At 43.9% G+C, this 19,251-nt stretch overlaps 1 protein-coding gene across 1 annotated transcript in view; it reads left to right on the top strand.

Moving 5' to 3' along the window:
- The window catches only part of LOC120023672 (transmembrane protein KIAA1109 homolog), a 96,314-nt gene extending 82,748 nt beyond the window's left edge, over positions 1 to 13,566 (top strand). Inside the window, 17 exon segments of the mRNA XM_038967725.1 lie at positions 1,485 to 1,646; positions 1,807 to 1,946; positions 2,123 to 2,321; positions 2,439 to 2,642; positions 5,364 to 5,540; positions 5,742 to 5,882; positions 6,113 to 6,358; positions 7,485 to 7,638; positions 7,933 to 8,090; positions 8,307 to 8,496; positions 8,661 to 8,878; positions 9,019 to 9,270; positions 9,563 to 9,766; positions 9,873 to 10,067; positions 11,777 to 11,911; positions 12,149 to 12,308; positions 12,558 to 13,566. Coding sequence (XP_038823653.1) covers positions 1,485 to 1,646; positions 1,807 to 1,946; positions 2,123 to 2,321; positions 2,439 to 2,642; positions 5,364 to 5,540; positions 5,742 to 5,882; positions 6,113 to 6,358; positions 7,485 to 7,638; positions 7,933 to 8,090; positions 8,307 to 8,496; positions 8,661 to 8,878; positions 9,019 to 9,270; positions 9,563 to 9,766; positions 9,873 to 10,067; positions 11,777 to 11,911; positions 12,149 to 12,308; positions 12,558 to 12,783 — 3,161 coding nt within the window. The 3' untranslated portion in view covers positions 12,784 to 13,566.
- The last annotated feature ends 5,685 nt before the right edge of the window (positions 13,567 to 19,251 follow it).

Here is a 19,251-nt window from a genome sequence, read left to right as displayed (position 1 = left end):
TTAACAGTTTTGGAAACTTTAGAGTGTTTTCTATCCAAATCTACTAATTATATGCATATCCTAGCTTCTGGGCTTGAGTAGCAGGCAGTTTAATTTGGGCACGCTTTTCAGTGAAGTTAAACTAATAACACACAAATTATTGTATTTTTCTTGTCTACATTGAATACATAATTTAAACATTCACAGTGTAGGTTGGGAAAAGTATGTGACCCCTAGGCTAATGACTTCTCAAAGCTAATTGGAGTCAGGAGTCAGCTAACCTGGAGTCCAATCAATGAGATGTGATGTGAACCATGCCTCGAACAAAAGAGATCTCAGAAGACTTAAGAATTGTTGACTTACATAAAGCTGAAAAGGGTTACAAAAGTATCTCTAAAAGTCTTGATGTTCATCAGTCCACGGTAAGACAAATTGTCTATAAATGGAGAAAGTTCAGTACTGTTGCTACTCTCCCTAAGAGTGGCCGTCCTGCAAAGATGACTGCAAGAGCACAGCACAGAATGCTCAATGACGTTCATCTCTAATCCTAGAGTGTCAGCTAAAGACTTACAGAAAAGAAGGCACAGCACGCTAACATCAAAACCTCATCCCAACTTTATTGTATGGTGGAGGGAGCGTCATGGTTTGGGCTGCTTTGCTGCCTCAGGGCCTGGACAGCTTGCTATTATTAACAGAAAAATGAATTCCCAAGTTTATCGAGACATTTTGCAGGAGGATGTTAGGCTATCTGTCCTCCAATTGAAGCTCAACAGAAGTTGAGTGATGTAACAGGACTATGACCCAAAACACAGAAGTAAATCAACAACAGAATGGCTTCAACAGAAGAAAATACTCCATCTGGAGTGGCCCAGTCAAAGTCCTGACCTCAACCCGATTGAGATGTTGTGGCATGACCTCGAGAGCAGTTCACACCAGACATCCCAAGAATATTGCTGAACTGAAACAATTTTGTAAAGAGGAATGATCCAAAATTCCTCCTGACCGTTTTGCAGGTCTGATCCGCAACTACAGAAAACGTTTGGTTGAGGTTATTGCTGCCAATGGAGGGTCAACCAGTTATTAAATCCAAGGGTTCACATACTTTTTCCACCCCGCACTGTGAATGTTTACACAGTGTGTTCAATAAAGACATGAAAATGTATAATTGTTTTTTTATTAGTTTAAGCAGACTGTTTGTATATTGTTGTGACCTAGATGAAGATCAGATCAAATTTTATGACCAATTTATGCAGAAATCCAGGTATTTCCAAAGGGTTTTTCTTGACACTAACATGTAGACCCAAAAAGTAAATGAAAGCACAAGATCTTATTTCTTAACTTTTTTGTTTCATTTCCTTGTGAGCGAAAAACATTTGTTAAATCTGTCCCAATATCTGTTTCACTTTGTGTTTTCACTCTCTTACCAATGTTGGTTGGTGTAGTGAAGCCTTGTGTGTGTGTGTGTGTGTGACCCTGTCCAAACTCCAATCATGTCTCCCCTGCAGCCAAAGGCAAGGGCAGTGGTGGGGTGAAGACAGCCAAGCTGTATGCCTGGGTGGCCCTCCAGACCCTCCCAGAAGAGATGGTCATAAGCCCTTGTCTTCTGGACTTCCTGGAGAAAGCCTTGGAGACCATTCCCATCACACCGGTGGAAAGGAACTATACTGGTATGTAGGGTCATTCCATTGCAAATACATCACCTGTTCACCTCACCTCTTTGGATTTTAATTGTACAAAACATCCATAAATGTTTGCTGGACCTAAAACATCAACAACTTACAAAACCGTTGCTCAAAGCTGACCCCTTTTTGTCTCTGTGTGTCTCAGATCTGAACTCCCAGGAGGAGGACTTAGGCCAGTTTGATCCAGTGGAGCCCCTGGAGGAGTCCACCACATCCCTGGTGTCCTCATCCACCTCTGCCTACTCCTCCTTTCCTGTGGACGTGGTGGTTTATGTCAGAGTACAGGTAACCTACCTCCGTCTGCCCGCCTTACTGTGGCCCCCATAGCTCAGTTCATGTCACTCTGTTCTCCATTGTACAATATGAGTATGTTTTGCTGTCATAATGTCCAATCCCTGAGACACCACACTCAAAGTAATGACGTTTTCAAATTCTATTCTAATATGACTCAATGTCTCTAGCCCTCTCAGATCCGCTTCAGCTGCTTGCCCATGTCCAGAGTGGAGTGCATGCTGAAACTGCCATCTCTAGACCTGGTATTCTCCTCTAATCGCGGTGAACTGGAGATCCCATCCAGCACCCAACCTACCGACAGCCCACATACACCCTCCTCCACCCCCCCGAGCCTACACATCCTCAAACCACCCCCTGGCAAAGGAGGTATAGATAGCAACACTCCAATGCACCTGTAAAGCAACTTCTAGGTGTGTGAGTGGATGAATTTTGTTTTCTAAGCCTATCTGGTCCATAATAAAACCTCTTTGATCTAACCTCCAGGTCCCTCTCCATCTCTGGGTAGCCCTCTGGGCCGGACCCATCACAGCAGTAGCCAGTCAGACCTCACCGCCCCCCCCAGCAACTCCTCAGGGCTCAGCTTCACTGCCTGCATGTCAGACTTCTCCCTCTACGTGTTCCACCCTTACGGGGCAGGGAAACAGAAATCTGCTGTCACAGGGCAGGCACCAGGCCCAGGACCTCTAGGTATGGAAAAGTGTAGTGGAAAGTTTCTCAACTTTAACATTTCTCATGTATATTCTAATATTCTATAGCAATTTGAATGTTTTTTGGGGGTTTTTCGGAGTGGATGGTCAGGTGCCGGAACATTGACCCGAAACTAAGCCCATTTCATTCCTTTATTACATTGAGACACGATCACATTTCCTTATTTATTCATGGTAATACTTGGGAACAGATTTTTTTAATTAAACTTATTCTTAACTGATTTTTATTATTTCTTTACCTAAGACTAAAATCCTAAAAAAATATAGACAGTGCCTTCAGAAAGTATTCACACCCCTTGACTTTGTCCACATTTTGTTGTTACAGCCTAAATTTAAAATTAATCAAATTGAGATTTTGTGTCACTGGCCTACCCAAGAATTTTTAAGTGGAATTATGTTTTTAGAATTTTTTACAAATTAATAAAAAATGAAAAGCACAAATGTCTTGAGTCAATAAGTATTGAATCCCTTTGTTATGGCAAGCATAAATAACTTCAGGAGTAAAAATGTGCTTAACAAGTCACATAATAAGTTACACTCTGTGTAAGTTACTCACTCTGTGTGCAATAATAGTATTTAACATGCTTTTTGATTACAGCATCTATGTACCTCACACATACAATTATCTGTAAGGTCCCTCAGTCGAGCAGTGACTTTCAAACACAAATTCAACCACAAAGACCAGGGAGGTTTTCCAATGCCTTGCAAAGGAGGGAACCTATTCGTAGATTAAAAAATAAATAAAATGGCCTCCCGGGTGGCGCAGTGGTCTAGGGCACTGCATCGCAGTGCTAACTGCGCCACCAGAGTCTCTGGGTTCGCGCCCAGGCTCTGTCGCAGCCGGCCGCGACCGGGAGGTCCGTGGGGCGACGCACAATTGGGCTAGCGTCGTCCGGGTTAGGGAGGGTTTGGCCGGTAGGGATATCCTTGTCTCATCGCGCTCCAGCGACTCCTGTGGCGGGCCGGGCGCAGTGCGCGCTAACCAAGGGGGCCAGGTGCACGGTGTTTCCTCCGACACATTGGTGCGGCTGACTTCCGGGTTGGAGGCGCGCTGTGTTAAAGAAGCAGTGCGGCTTGGTTGGGTTGTGCTTCGGAGGACGCATGGCTTTCGACCTTCGTCTCTCCCGAGCCCGTACGGGAGTTGTAGCGATGAGACAAGATAGTAATTACTAGCGATTGGATACCACGAAAAAATTGGGGAGAAAAGGGGTTAAAAAAATAAATAAAAATAAAAATAAAATAAATAAATAAAATACATTAAATATCCCTTTGAGCATGATGAAGTTATTAATTACTCTTTGGTTGGTGTATCAATACATCCAGTCACTACAAAGATACAGGCATCCTTCCTAACTCAGTTGCAGGAGAGGAAGGAAACTGCTCAGGGATTTCACCATGAAGCCAGTGGTGGCTTTAAAACAGAGTTGAAAGGCTGTGATGGGAGAAAATGTGGGATGGATCAACAACATTGTAGTTACTCTACAATACTAACCTAAATGACAGAGTGAAAAGAAGGAAGCATGTACAGAATTTTTTTAAATCCAAAACATGCATCCTGTTTGCGTTAAAGTAAAACTGCAACAAAAAAAATGAAGATAAATTAACTTTATGTCCTGAGTACAAACTCTTATGTTTGGGGCCAATCCAACATAACACATTACTGAGTGCCACTCTTCATATTTTCAAGCATGGTGGTGGCTGCATCATGTTATGGGTATGCTTGTCATCGGCAAGGACTAGGGAGTTTAAGATAAAAATAAACGGAATAGATCTAAGCTCAGGCAAAATGAGCAAAATGTGGCCTGGTTACATTTTTTACTTAAATCGTCTTGAAAATCAATGCCAAGACTTGAAAATGGCTATCTAGCAAGGATCAACAACCAACTTGACAGAGCTGGAAGAATATATTTTTAAAAATAATTAGCAAATATTGTACAATCCAGGTGTGCAAAGCTCTTTAGAGACTTACCCAGAAAGACTCTCAGCTGTATGTCGCCACCAAAGGTGATTCTAACATGTATTGACTCAGTGGTGAGAATGAGATATTTCTGTATTTATTTTTCAATAAATTGTGTAGATGGGTGAGAACTTTTTTTTAAATCCGTTTTAAATTCAGGCTGTAACACAACAAATGTGGAATAAGTCAAGGGATATGAATACTTTCTGAAGACACTAATTAGCATCATAAAATCCCCATAAAAATCTGTCAGTTTAAACTAGAGATATCAAATGCAAAAAAAATATAGATACGGGTATCTCAATCCACCGCATCCGCCGATGTTGCACTTCCGCATCTGTGGTGACAGAGCTAGAGCAGTGTTTGTCAGATCATGAGACATCCCGAAAATCGGTCTTCTCTCAAAATCGTCTGTAGCGTCCGAACGGTTTGGCCTACAAACTATTATGGACCCTATGGAAAGATGACTCTCACGAACACAATAGTTAATTTTGCTGTACGACCCCCACAAGCATCTTGGGACTTGTCTGAAGTCGGTACAGTCGGCTTCCTTATCCCCTGTTCTATAGCCCATGTTTAGTCCTGTGCATTATATTGCAGTGAAGTCTACCAACTACGCTGTACAGCATGCCTTATAGTAATAGTGTACTTTCACAGCAGGCTTGTTCGGTCTTCCATCAGTTCAATGTGTAGCATTAAAACAGCGCTATGAAATGTCGCCTCATAGCTGTTCTTTCCTTTAAGGTACAGTGGATGAGGAGCCGTCCTCTGTGACTGGGAGGAAGGATTCCCTCAGCATCAATCTGGAGTTTGTCAAGGTCAGCCTGTCCAGAATGAGACGCACCGGAGGACCAACCTTTATCGAGAGTTTTATACCCGGCAAGGGGGGCAAGATGGACACCACCCTCATCAATATCTCAGGTGCCTTATCTGCTCATGGAACGGGGTTAATGGTTGGACACTGTCTAACCTGAGCTCAATCTTTGGTCTTCAAAATGGGAATGTCATTTATATCTTGACAATGAAGCTGATCCATTTTGACATTTCAATTCCCCTGCCAAGATGGTTGAATCCACAGACACTGGTATTCCTGGCCAACTTTGAATGTTTTCTCTCTCTTAGCTGTGTGTGACATCGGCTCTGCCTCCTTCAAGTATGACATGCGGAGGCTGAGTGAAATCCTGGCCTTCCCCAGAGCCTGGTACCGCCGCAGCATCGCCCGACGCCTCTTCCTAGGAGACCAGACCATCAACATGCCAACAGGTAGAAACACAACTCCTCGATAGGCCTTTGAGTCCTGAGAGTGTAATTTTCCTTGTGTAATAAATTATCAACATTTTTACTTCTGACTGGGTTTATTTCCTAGTTACTCTGTTTTCTCTCACTCTCCGACTCTGTTAATGTCAGTCTCTTTAAAACCGTAGGAATGTTTTCCCCAAACCTGTGTTGATTTCAAAACATGCCCTTTACCTGAACCTGCTTCTCTCCTCCAGCCTCGGGTCCAGCCACCCCAGACTCTGTAGAGAACATGGCCCAACACCTGTCACCAGAGTCCAGCCGTAAAGCCTACTGGAGGACCTGGGACGGTAGCACTGGGCAGCACATGCCCCAGTCCCCCAACGTGTTCTCAGACCACTCCACTGGGAGCAACATGTCCCCCGGGGGCCTGTCCTCCCACCTCAAGTCCCCGGCCCCAGGACGCACCAGGAGTGTCTCCGATTCCTCTGCCCCCAGAAGAGGTACCAACTCAAAAATGAGTGCTCAGCATCATCAAGGAACACTATCTAATTAAACCTGTGTTAATGTCATTTATTTTAGCTTAGTATGGAGATTATTTTCACAAGCTAGACTTAAAATGCAGTTAGAATGATGAATGAATACTATATCCCTCATTAAGACTGAGAATAACTTTGTCCGTAATAACTTTGCCCGCAAAACACCAGTCTCAACGTCAACACTGAAGAGGCGACTCCGGAATGCTGCCCTTCTAGGCAGAGATCCTCTGTCCAGTGTCTGTGTTCTTTTGCCCATCTTAATATTTTATTTTTATTGGCCAGTCTGAGATATGGCTTTTTCTTTGCAAATCTGCCTAGAAGGCCAGCATCCCGGAGTCGCCTCTTCACTGTTGACGTTGAGACTGGTGTTTTGCTGGTACTATTTAATGAAGCTGCCAGTTGAGGACTTGTGAGGCGTCTGTTTCTCAAACTAGACACTCTAATGTACTTGTCCTCTTGCTCAGTTGTGCACCGCGGCCTCCCACTCTTCTTTCTATTCTGGTTAGAGACAGTTTGCGCTGTTCTGTGAAGGGAGTAGTACACAGCGTTGTACAAGATCTTCAGTTTCTTGGCAATTTCTCGCATGGATTAGCCTTAATTTCTCAGAACGAGAATAGACTGATGAGTTTCAGAAGAAAGTTATTTGTTTCTGGCCATTTTGAGCCTGTAATCAAACCCACAAATGCTGATGCTCCAGATACTCAACTAGTCTAAATAAGACCAGTTGTATTACTTCTTTAATCAGTACAACAGTTTTCAGCTGTGCTAACATAATTGCAAAAGGGTTTTCTAATGATCAATTAGCCTTTAAATAAAATTATAAACTTGGATAAGCTAACACAAAGTGCCATTGGAACACAGGAGTGATGGTTGCTGATAATGGGCCTCTGTACGCCTATGTAGATATTCCATTAAAAATCAGCCATTTCCAGCTAGAATAGTCATTTACAACATTAACAATGTCTACGCTGTATTTCTGATCAATTTGATGTTATTTTAATGGACAAAAAAATTGCTTTTCTTTCGTAAACAAGGACATTTCTAAGTGACCCCAAACTTTTGAATGGTAATGTATTTCCCTCCCATACAGATTCTGTGAACAAGACGTCCACACCATCGTTCAATAAGAGCGGCAAGGCAGCCGGCCCCCAGGGGACCCCGTGGGAGACACTAGTGGTGTTCGCCATCAACCTGAAGCAGCTCAACGTCCAGATGAACATGAGCAATGTCATGGGCAACAACACGTATGTCTTCCTTTTACCCCTCCCACTCAACACACTATACTCTACACACTAGGAGCCAGTTTCCCAGACACAGATTTAAGTCTATTCCTTATAATTCATATCAGCATATTACTTAATGTCTATATCTGACTACCTATAAAAACATAACACAATCCGACATATAACCCTTACCAAAAGTATGATTCTAAACATTGAAATATTTCTGTTGAAACATACCATGTCTCATAGAAAGCAGATGTTGATTATTCATGCGGAGGTGGGTGGAACTAACTTTTTGCTCTTGTTTACCTCTAGTTGGACCACCAGTGGGCTGAAGAGTCAGGGTCGTCTGTCAGTGGGTAGTAACAGAGACAGAGAAATCAGCATGTCCGTGGGTCTGGGTCGCTCCAAACTGGACTCTAAAGGCGGCGTGGTGGGGGGCAATATAGACGTCAACACCCTGGAGATGGTCTGTAAGTACAGGGATGGGAATCATGTATTATGCCACTGGCATGTACTGTTTTTTTGCGATTCCAAAACACATTGTTATGGATGTCAAAGATTGAACTCTGGCCTCGGGCTTGGTGTTTTTAAATGATAAATGCATCCAGCTCTAACTTAAATATCCCTGTCAAACGAGTAGAACTTGAAATCCCTCTGCCGATCCTAACAACACATGTTTGTTGAAGCCCACATCTCGGAGCACCCCAACCAGCAGCCCAGCCATAACATCCAGATCACCATGGGTTCCACGGAGGCCCGTGTGGACTACATGGGCTCCAGCATCCTCATGGGCGTCTTCAGCAACGCAGACCTGAAGCTTAAGGATGAGTGGAAGGTCAACCTGTGCACTGTGGAGACAAGCCTATCAGAGAAAAGGTAAATAAGCTAGCCTAGCCTACCAGAGAAAATGTATAGCTATAACCCCTCTGGAAGCTACATTCTTGTATGTTCTCATTCTCCCTCTGTCCCTTCCCCCTCTTCTCATATTATTTGTTCCTATTTTTTTACCTCTCTTTCTATCTATCCCTCCTTCTCTCCAGTAAGATATTTGTCCAAGGGGACTTGCAGTGGGATATCTTCCAGGTGATCATCTCGCGCTCCACTACCCCCGACCTCATCAAGATTGGGATGAAGCTGCAGGAGTTTTTCACCCAGCAGTTTGACACAAGCAAACGAGCATTGTCCACATGGGGTCCAGTCCCCTACCTGCCCCCCAAGGCACCGGTCATCAACATTGAGAAAGGTGCTGCAGAGCTGTGTAAGTATCCATTGTGACTGGGTTCCCGGGTTCATCAAGTAAATGGACTGTTTTTTATCTGAAGGCTCATCCACTCTTTCCGTCCCTTTCCCCCTCTATTGCCATTGCACCTTCCGGCTCTCTCCCTTCCTCTCTCCTAGACATGGATGCGGCCCACCATCGACACTGGCCTGGAGTTCTGAAGGTGATCGCCGGGTGCCACATCTCCCTCTTCCAGATGCCTCTTCCAGAAGACGCAGTGCAACTGGGTGGCTCCATTAGTCTCCATGGCAACCACATGACCCTGGCCTGCTTCCACGGGCCCAACTTCCGCTCCAAGTCCTGGGCCTTATTCCACCTGGAGGAGCCCAACATAGCTTTTTTGACTGAGGCTCAGAAGATATTGGAGGACGGTAAGGCTTTCAAGAGACTGAGGAGGGATGGGGAATTTGGATTTATTTGGGTAAAGAACTATACAACAATATGTACAGTGTCTTCCCAGAGGATAGGACTTAAGTGTTTTAATTGATACTTTTGTTTCCAAAGTGGTCCTCAATGGTAAAAATCAAACATCTAATGATCAAAGACTAGAAAAAATTATGAACAACTACATTACATTCATATAGGCATACAAAGTGGCACATCATCCCTAAGCAAGTTAAGCCCTAAATACCTCTAACCTCAACCTATTTTCTATCCAATCAGGCTCCACTGATGAGTCCACCTACATCGTGCAGACGTTGGCTTTTAATCTGGGTCACAACACTATGGAAACCAAACCCTGCGGGGCGCTAGAGAGCCCCATGGCCACCATCACCAAAATCACCCGTCGCCGGCACGAAAACCCGCCTCACGGAGTAGCCACGGTCAAAGAGTGGTTCAACTACGTAACTGCCATGAGGAATGAGGGTAAAGGGTACTAAATACTACCAATGTCAAATTCAAGGTCTATTGTTTCCTTTGACCCAATGTTATTCAAGACCTCTGCCTCATTCTAATGTATCCTGTTCCCCAGAACTGAACCTCTTGCGCAACGTACACGCCAACAACCCAGAGAGCGGGGCGGCCGCCAAGAGTTCAAGCCTGCTCAGCAGCTTCAGCGGCTCTTCTAGCTACAACCACGAGACGGAGACAATCTTCGCCCTTCCCAGGATGCAGCTGAATTTCAGCTCCAAAAACTTTCAGGATCCCGAGGAACCCTCCTTGACTGGTAGGCTCAGTTGAGTTATACACTGAGTGTACAAAACATTGAGTTGCACCCCCCCCCCCCCCCCCCCCCACCCCACCCCTTTGCCCTCAGAACAGCCTAAATTCGTCAGGGCATTGACTCTACAAGGTGTCTAAAGAGTTCCACAGGGATGCTGGCCAATGTTGACACCAATGCTTCCCACAGTAGTTGTGTAAAGTTGGCTGGATATCCTTTGGGTGATGGCCCATTCATGATACACACGGTAAACTGTTGAGTGTAAAACCCAGCATCGTTGCAGTCCTTCACACACTCAAACCGGTGTGCCTGGCACCTACTACCATACCCTGTTCAAAGGCACTTAGACTCTTATGGGTTAAGTCGGGGGGGGGTCTACTAAGCTATATGGAATTGTTTTAAGAAGGTCATCCCAAGGATCATTTAGCTATTTGATTTTGAATTTTAATACCCCTTGAAAATGTATGAAAAATTATTTTTGGCCTTTATTAGCCCATACAAACACATTGAATAACAGATTCACTGCATGGAACAACAGTCCCCAAAATATCTAAAGGGAGTTTCTAACCTATATCTGAGAGACACTACAAGACCAAAAGTATATGTGGACACCTGCTCATCGTACATCACGTTCCAAAATAATGGGAATTAATAATGAGTTGGTCCCCTATTTGCTTCTATAACAGCCTCTACACTTTTGGTAAGGTTTTCAACTAGATGTTGGAACATTGCTGCGGGGATTTGCTTCCATTCAGCCACAAGTATTAGTGAGGTCGGGCACTAATGTTGGGCGATTAGGCCTGGCTCGCAGTCAGCGTTCCAATTCATCCCAAAGGTGTTCGATTGTCATGCTGAAACAGGAAAGGACCTTCCTCAAACTGTTGCCACAAAGTTGGAAGTAAAGAATTGTCTAGAATGTCATTGTATGCTGTAGCGTTAAGATTTCCCTTCACTGGAACTAAGGGGCCTGAACCATGAAAAACAGCCCCAGACCATTATTCCTCCTAGACCAAACTTTACAGTTGGCACTATGCATTGGGGCAGGTAGCGTTCTCCTGGCATCCACCAAACCCAGATTCGTCGGTCAGACTGCCAGATGGTGAAGCGAGATTCATCACTCCAGAGAACGCATTTCCACTGCTCCAGAGTCGAATCGCAGTGAGCTTTACACCACTCCAGCTGAACTTTGGTATTGTGCATGGTGATCTTAGGCTTGTGTGCAACTGCTCCTGACAAACAGTTGTTGTGCTGACATTGCTTCCAGAGTCAGTTTGGAACTCGTTAGTGAGTGTTGCAACCGAGGACAGCACCCGGCGGTCCCGTTCTGTGAGCTTGCTGAGCCGTTGTTGCTCCTTGACGTTTCCACTTCACAAAAAATAACAGCACTTACAGTTGACCGGGGCAGCTCTAGCAGGGCAGAAATTTGACAAACTGACTTTTTGGAAAGGTGGCATCCTATGACGGCGACACGTAGAAAGTCACTGAGCTCTTCAATAAGGCCATTCTGCTGCCAATGTTTGTCTATGGAGATTGCATGGCTGTGTGCTCAATTTTATACACCTGTCAGCAACCAGTGTGGCTGAAATTCCAGAGTCCACAAATTTGAAGGTGTCCACATACTTTTGTGTGTGTATATAGATATATATCTATCTCTATATATATATATCTTTGTTGGAAAGCAAGGTAACGACACTATTGTTTCCCATCCGTTTCAGACTCCAACAGTAAGCCTAAGGTGGAGTGCAGCCTGGTTACTGAATTCACCGACCACATCTGTGTCACCATGGACGCAGAGCTCATCATGTTCCTGCATGACCTGGTCTCTGCCTACCTGAAAGAGAAAGAGAAGGGTGAGAGCACCTGAAATGTCAACAGCAGCAGCACACTACATTGCACAACCTAGAACAATTAACTGTACTTTACATTAGATAAATAGCACTGAACTATATATAGAAAATAAGAGCAACAAAGGTACAACTAAAATAGAATTTCAGTTGAAGGTGCTGTTTGATTGCGGAACTAAAAAAAAAGGAGAACCAAGGCACTCTTTATAGTTTCTCTCCCTCTCTCCCTTCCCTGGTCTGAAGCCCTTTTCAACCCCCGGATGTTTGCCACTCGGCCTGGCCAGAAGAGCCCAACGGCCCTTAATGATGAGAACTCCACAGACAAGGAGGATGGCATCAACTACACTACGGTGGACTGGAGAGAATTCATGTGCAACACCTGGCAGCTGGAGCCCACGCTCAGGTAAACCAGACCCCTTCCCTCAGACCCAATATATGCCACTATGTAGACACTTTTATCCAAACTAACAGTATAGTAAGTGCATACATTTGTAGTATGTGTATGTGATCCCTGTGTTTGACTCCTTAACCCCTCACCTGAGCATTTCAACTACTCCATAAGCCCACTTTTAGGCCTATACACTAACCCTAAACCCTTAAGTCATACATCTCTGAGGTTTCTTGACACAGTCTTAATAATTCATTTCCACAGGCTCATCTCCTGGACGGGACGGAAGATCGATCCTGTCGGCGTGGACTACATTCTCCAGAAGCTAGGCTTCCACCACGCAAGGACTACAATTCCCAAATGGCTCCAGAGGGGAGTGATGGACCCCCTGGACAAGGTCCTCTCTGTCCTCATCAAGAAACTGGGCACGGCCCTGCAGGACGAGAAAGAGAAGAAGGAGAAGATAGGACGAGACAAGGAAGAGCACTAACACCAACATCCATACCTTCTAACACAACACTTTAAAAACTGGAGGTCAGACAGTAAATCGTCAACAAACAAAACACTGGAAAACTGGAAAACACTGGATAGTTCCTAGACTTGCTGTACAGTGGATAGCGTCATAGGTACATTTACCGCTAAGCCGTGTGAATTTCAACATAGATGTTTACTGTGGTGCATGCCACTATGGGTTTTGACAGAAAAATGTGCACTGTTTTTATGTATATTTTGAACAAAATAGTAAGTCTTATTATTTGGCAGCTTAAAATAATAACCCTGAAACCCCAACATGAATTATATGATATACATGCTTTATATGGTTGTTGTCAGAACAAACACGTTGAAGTCATCATTTATGATACTTCTTTTATGGTTCATTACCTTTTTTCTGATGAGTGTGGGGGTTACTTCTAAATCATTGCCTTTTCTTTGTTTCCAATGGTATAGTTGGAATGAGGAATCTCATTTTAAGTGTCAGCTTTTCTAAATTCATCCCAATGACAACAGTTTTTGGAAAATTTTCCTATGAACTAAAAAGTATTGGATGGTTTAAATCCACTTATATAATGTATTGTAATGCTAAACCATGGTTAATTCTTTTTTTTAATCTTAATTTAATGGGGATCAGAAATGTATAGTCTAAAACCCATGTGAGCTGGGTGTGTCAAGCCTGTTTTTTTTATATGTGCAATAGATGAGTGTATATAAAATGACTGTGAATTTCTTAAGTGTTGATTTCTGAATAAAATAAAATCATAGCCATCCAATTTTACATCTGACTTCGTTGTCATATACAATGAGTGTACAGAACCTTATGAGCACCTCTTTCCATGACCATAGATTTCACCTGGTCAGTTTATGATCCCTTATTGATGTCACTTGTTAAATCTACTTCCATCAGTGTAGATGAAGGAGAGGAGACAGGTTAAAGGATTTTTAAGCTTGAGATAATTGAGACATTGTGTATGTGTGCCATTCAGAGGGTGAATGTGCAAGACAAAATATTTAACTGCCTTTAAACGGGGTTAGGTAGTCGGTGCCAGGCGCACCGTTTGTGTGAAGAACTGCGACACTGCTGGGTTTTTCACACTCAACAGTTTCCCATGTGTATCAAGAATGGTCCACCACTCAAAGGATATCCAACCAACTTGACACAACTGTGGGAAGCATTGGAGTCAAAATGGGCCAGCATCCCTGTAGAATGCTTTGAACACCTTGTAGAGTCCATGCCCCGAAGAAATTAAGGCTGTTCTTAGGGCAAAAGGTTGTTGCAACTCAATATTAGGAAGATGTTCTTAATGTTTTGTACACTGTGTATAGCCTACTGTTATTTATCAGATTTTCTAGATTTGAGTCAAGTGACAGTTGTGTGTTTCTCAACAAAGAAAAAGCTTTAACCTGGTTGCTGTGTGTGCGAGCAATGGGAAGGTTACTATACTCCAGACCTCTTGTGGGATCTGTTCAGACTATCCTGCAGATATTTTAGCTACAGTTATGCACTATGTGCAGTGAACCGTCAGTACGAATAGGAAAATCCCATTCCAAATGTTTGATTGGGTTATGGTGAACCAAATGTTTGTGGCCAGAAGATGGAGACCAAATGTCGCTGTTTAAGTGGAATGCAACGGGAGAAGCTATAAAGACACTTCTGACCTGTAAAACGGCTTACCAAAATCTAAAACTGACCTTTACCTTAACCCCAACCTAATTTGAACCAATTCTGATTATTTTTTTATTAAGCCTCTGAAACAGTCCCAAAAAGGTTTTGCATGTCAGCAGTCAAGTTTTCAAGATACTGGTCTTTCAAAAAGCAAAGTGTGACAAAATTATGTGGCAAGTGACACTGCTTTTTGACAGACCACAATATTTTTCTGAAATAATCAAAATACAAATCGAAATAATTTTTTCACAAAAGTAGTGCACTTGGCCTTTACTAGTCTTGATATAGCAATCAGTAGTGCAGGCAAAACATTTATTCAGCATTGTCGGAGACTGCTGAAGGAGAGCAGCCGCTGGTGAGTGCTGGATGAGAGCAGCCGCTAGTTAAAAAAATAAAATAATTCAGCAGTCTCACCTTTTATTTATACCGTTTTGTCTCATTAAGATAACATCTCTTTTCCAAGAGAGACCTGGTCCAATAAATGGAGAGCAGCTGCTGGTGAGACTGCTGAAGGAGAGCAGCCTGGTGTATGACCTGCTAGAGCTCAGCATGCAACACATACCCCTGACCACCGGGGGGAAGCATTCACACACATGCACCCTGACATCACAATTCTGAGGTGTATTAAGATCCAAGATGGTGGACCGTTGTTTTCAAGGTAATTTACTCATGTTCGCATATACTGATTCATAGACCGTCTATATTCGGGTTGTATCCAATTTATACGGACCAACGTCACATGCACACTAGCACTCAGTGTGCACAGGGTGCAACGCGAGCAGCGACGACGTCATCCAGAAACATGGCAGACATTGGATGAATATAAAATGTTCATATGTTCGGCTGTTAATATCTTTGAGTGATTAAAAAAAATTGGCCTCAGCTACAATTATTGGAAGAATTCAATGGATGTTTTGTGCACAAAGGTGATGACTAAAGTGTCTTATTAGGAATTTTCAAATCTGACTTCTCTATGTGGCCATCTGTGGAAATTGTCTTTCTGGGCTGGGCGACAGTTAAACTGCAGTACTGAAACAAAACTGTAGGATCAGTCGAAACTATGATTCTAGAATGGAATCCTGGCCCTTTGCAGCCTCACACACACAAACCCAAGATTAGGTAAGAGGATCTGGCAAGATGTCTAGGTTACACACATAAACAATAACAATAAAACAAAACAAAAAATATAATTGGTAAAAAAGTATATATGAACAATATTGAAACTTGTCAGTCCTGATGCATTTGTGTTATTATGGGGCACTGTTATCATATATTTTCATAAGCTTATTTGAAACTGGTTACTAATATTGCACTTTAGTAACCAACGATGTATCGTAAAAAAACTTTGAATTTGGGAAACCCAGCCAAGATGTCTGCATTCAGAAACACACTAGTTATCTAACAGTCCACAGGACTACATTTCAAAGCAGAGCACCAAGTGTCACATCAATTAAAATCACATGCAATCCCGCTTCTAAAAAACAATTCTTATTTTAATCTCAAGTGAGCAGTACATCTTCCTCTCTCCCTCGGTCCAATTTAATATAAAGTGTTATTGGCATTATGAAATATGCAAATATCGATATTGCATAAGAGTCCCTGTAGCCAGTAGACTAGTGTGGTTTGTATCTGATACACATTAGGAAAAACATGGAGAAATAGGAGAATTGATTATAGAACAAATTACAACTGACTACCTCTCCCCCTCTCTCTCTCTCTCTCTCTCTCCATCTCTCTTTCCTTCACAGACCAAATTACCAGACTCCCCTTCAGCCACCCTGGGATGGTAGTCATGGCAACATAGAGGCTAATCTCCAGTGGACACAGAAAGAGAGAGGGAGAGAGTGAAGAGGCTGGTTTGTGCTTTATCCCTCCCTCATCCCCCTCTTCTTAAATCCTTATAATTGCTCCTCCCCTACCCCCTCACTATCTCTCCCATCTCCCACCCCCTCTTCCTTCCTCTCCCTATCTCCATCTCTTCTCCCCTCTCCTTCCTCTCTCCCTATCTCCATCTCTTCTCCCCTGTCCTTCCTCTCTCCCTATCTCCCCTCTCCTTCCTCTCTCCCTATCTCCATCTCTTCTCCCCTCTCCTTCCTCTCTCCCTCTCTCTCTATTTCCATCTCTTCTCCCCTCTCCTTCCTTTGGCAGAGCTCACGCACACACACACACATATGTTCTGGGTGATTAGGCTGGCTGAGCTATTGGCCTGAAGCCTGCTGAGGGAGGGAAGAGAGGGGGGTTGGGAGAGAGAGTGTATGTACAGATGTGCAGATGTTGTGTCTAGTCTTGCCGCTAGGAGGCGGAGTGTGTGTGAGTGCGTTCTGACCTGAGCTGTGCAGCGCAGAGGGCTCAAGCAGTGAGGTGGAGCGGACAGCTCATAGGCTGCTGTGGTGTATGTGTGACAGGTTGAGAGACAGGCTGGGGAAGGCTGAAACGCTACCACAGCTCCACATGGATGAGGATTAATTCACTGGCTTTTCACACACTCATGTCTCAGCACACACACACGTCTCTTAGCAGGGAGATGCTGCATTACGTCATAACAAGCCACTGTCTCCCTAGATGACCGTGGTGAGTACAGCCATGTAGAAGATGCAGAGGGAGCGAGAGACTGGGAGATGAAGAGAGGCTGGAGGAGGAGAGGAATAGGAACGGATTCAACCGCTGCCACTGGTCGCAAGGAGCGCCTGGTAGGAGAGGGGATAGAGTGTTTCCTAGAGAGGAGGGCGATGAGGAAGGGAGAGGAGGAGGAGGCAGAGGGGCAGCCACCTTCGTGCGGTGACCGGCTCTGATGGCTACCCGGGAGAGTCAGAGGCAGAAACACCGCGGCTGGGGAGGGACAGGAGGTATTTGGGAAGTAACGTGGAATCAGAGGAGGTTGTGTTTTGGTTCGGGACGAGAGGAAAGGGGAGGAACATGGCAGCGCAGTCTGATGGAAGGGGAGGGGGAGAAACGGAGGAAGGAGTGGGGGAGGGGGTGTTTGATGGAGACACAGAGGAAGACTGTCAGCCTCTGGACTCTGCAGCTATCCACATCTGTCTCTGCTGTCACTCTGCTGTCTGCTACTGGGGCTGTCGCTCCAACTGCCTGGGAAACCTGCTGGGGAAAGACACTACTGGGTAAGAGTGTGTGTGTGTGCGTGCGTGTTATGATAATTGTCTCTGCTATTCTCATTTTGAGCCTTTTACCATTATTATTATGATCATTATTATAGAAGGATCGGGGGTACCGGAGTTGGCGGTGGTAGGAGTTTGAGGGAGACTCGCTGCCCGCCAGAAGAGGGACTGTGGCTGGACTGTCTCTGGTTGATCCTGGCTCTCCTCGTCTTCTTCTGGGATGTGGGAACAGACCTACTTCTCGCTGCGGACTACTATGACAGACAGGACTATCTGTGGTTTGGCCTGACGCTCTTCCTGGTGCTGGTGCCGTCGATTGTAGTTCAGATACTGAGCTTCCGCTGGTTCATCCAGGACTACAGCGGAGAGTGTCTGACCACCTGGCTGGGGACAGTGGACTGCAGCAGGGGAGGAGAGAGAGAAAAGCTGACCAGGCAAGGGCCAGCCGGCCAAAGAGGGGTTTATCCTGGAACAGACCGGGTCAGAGTGGCCTCAGTGTGGCTGTGGCAGATCACCATACACATTCTACAGCTGGGACAGGTCTGGAGGTAAGGACAGAGCATGCCCCCTGTTCTCACCTCCCCTCTCTTCTTCAATCAATCAAATTTCAATCAAATGTATTTTATAAAGCACTTTTTACATCAGCAGTTGTCACAAAGTGCTTATACCATATTGGGTAGGACACATTTGCCACCCAATATGTCCTACCCAATATTCAGAATAGGTTGATTCATTACCCCCAATCATTTCTTTAAAATACTTTTTTTTATTGGGTCGTGGGGCCCCCAGATAGCATATGAACATGTCAAAAAGCAATGGCAAAATTTGTAGAATTGCAGGAAATTAGCTTTTACTGTGAACTTTGGGCACAAAAAACTTTCCAACTCCTCTTTCTCAAGTTTCAAACACAAAATGGGGTTTGCCTTTGGTGGTGAACGATGTAGCTACTTCGTTAGCTATGCTAGCCACTTGTAGCTAACTAGTAACTCCACTATGTGTTGACGTCATTTCACAGGATATGTTTTTGGACGTAAGCTGTAGAGATCGGTACGAAATGCCACTTCTGTAGCCAAAATCTTATGCAGCAATTTTTTTAAGCATTAAATGACCTTGTGTGATGGTGCATTGATCAGTTATACAGTTTAAAGGAATTATTTTTGTGTTTTTGCCCAAAGTCTAACTGTCCAGTGTTTCCAGATTTCTATGAAATATGACCTGGAATGAATTACAATATGAGTTTTTTTTTAATTTGGAAGGAAAATGAAGTATGTTAAAACACAGCGTTTCTGCGTTGGAATTGTGAGGGTGTACCCCAACAACAGAATGGTGTGGGCATATACCAGTCATTAAAATGTTCATGCAATAGACCGCTGATTAGCCAGCTCATCATGACATCATCCTCTATGAGGAAATAGGAATTATTTTTGAAAAGGTCTGTTTGAGATACAAGTGTCAGATGTTTGTTTTTTTTAAGTGTTTTTTCTCCAATTTATGCTTTGGCCACAAATACAAGTATAGGATGAGTCAACAACATTATTTGGGTATGAGTTATTAACTTTTAAAAGTGAGATTTACACTGGACAGTTACTTTAAAACTGCAAAAGAAAATCTCTGCCTCATGTCAAAATGTGAAGAATACCATGAGATAAGCTATAAAACAGCACATTTTTCTCTCTGCCAC

The sequence above is a fragment of the Salvelinus namaycush genome, chromosome 28 (genome assembly GCF_016432855.1).
Source record: "Salvelinus namaycush isolate Seneca chromosome 28, SaNama_1.0, whole genome shotgun sequence".
NCBI lineage: Eukaryota > Metazoa > Chordata > Actinopteri > Salmoniformes > Salmonidae > Salvelinus > Salvelinus namaycush.
Note: the sequence above shows the minus strand (reverse complement) of the source record. Positions and strands in the feature narration are given on the sequence as shown.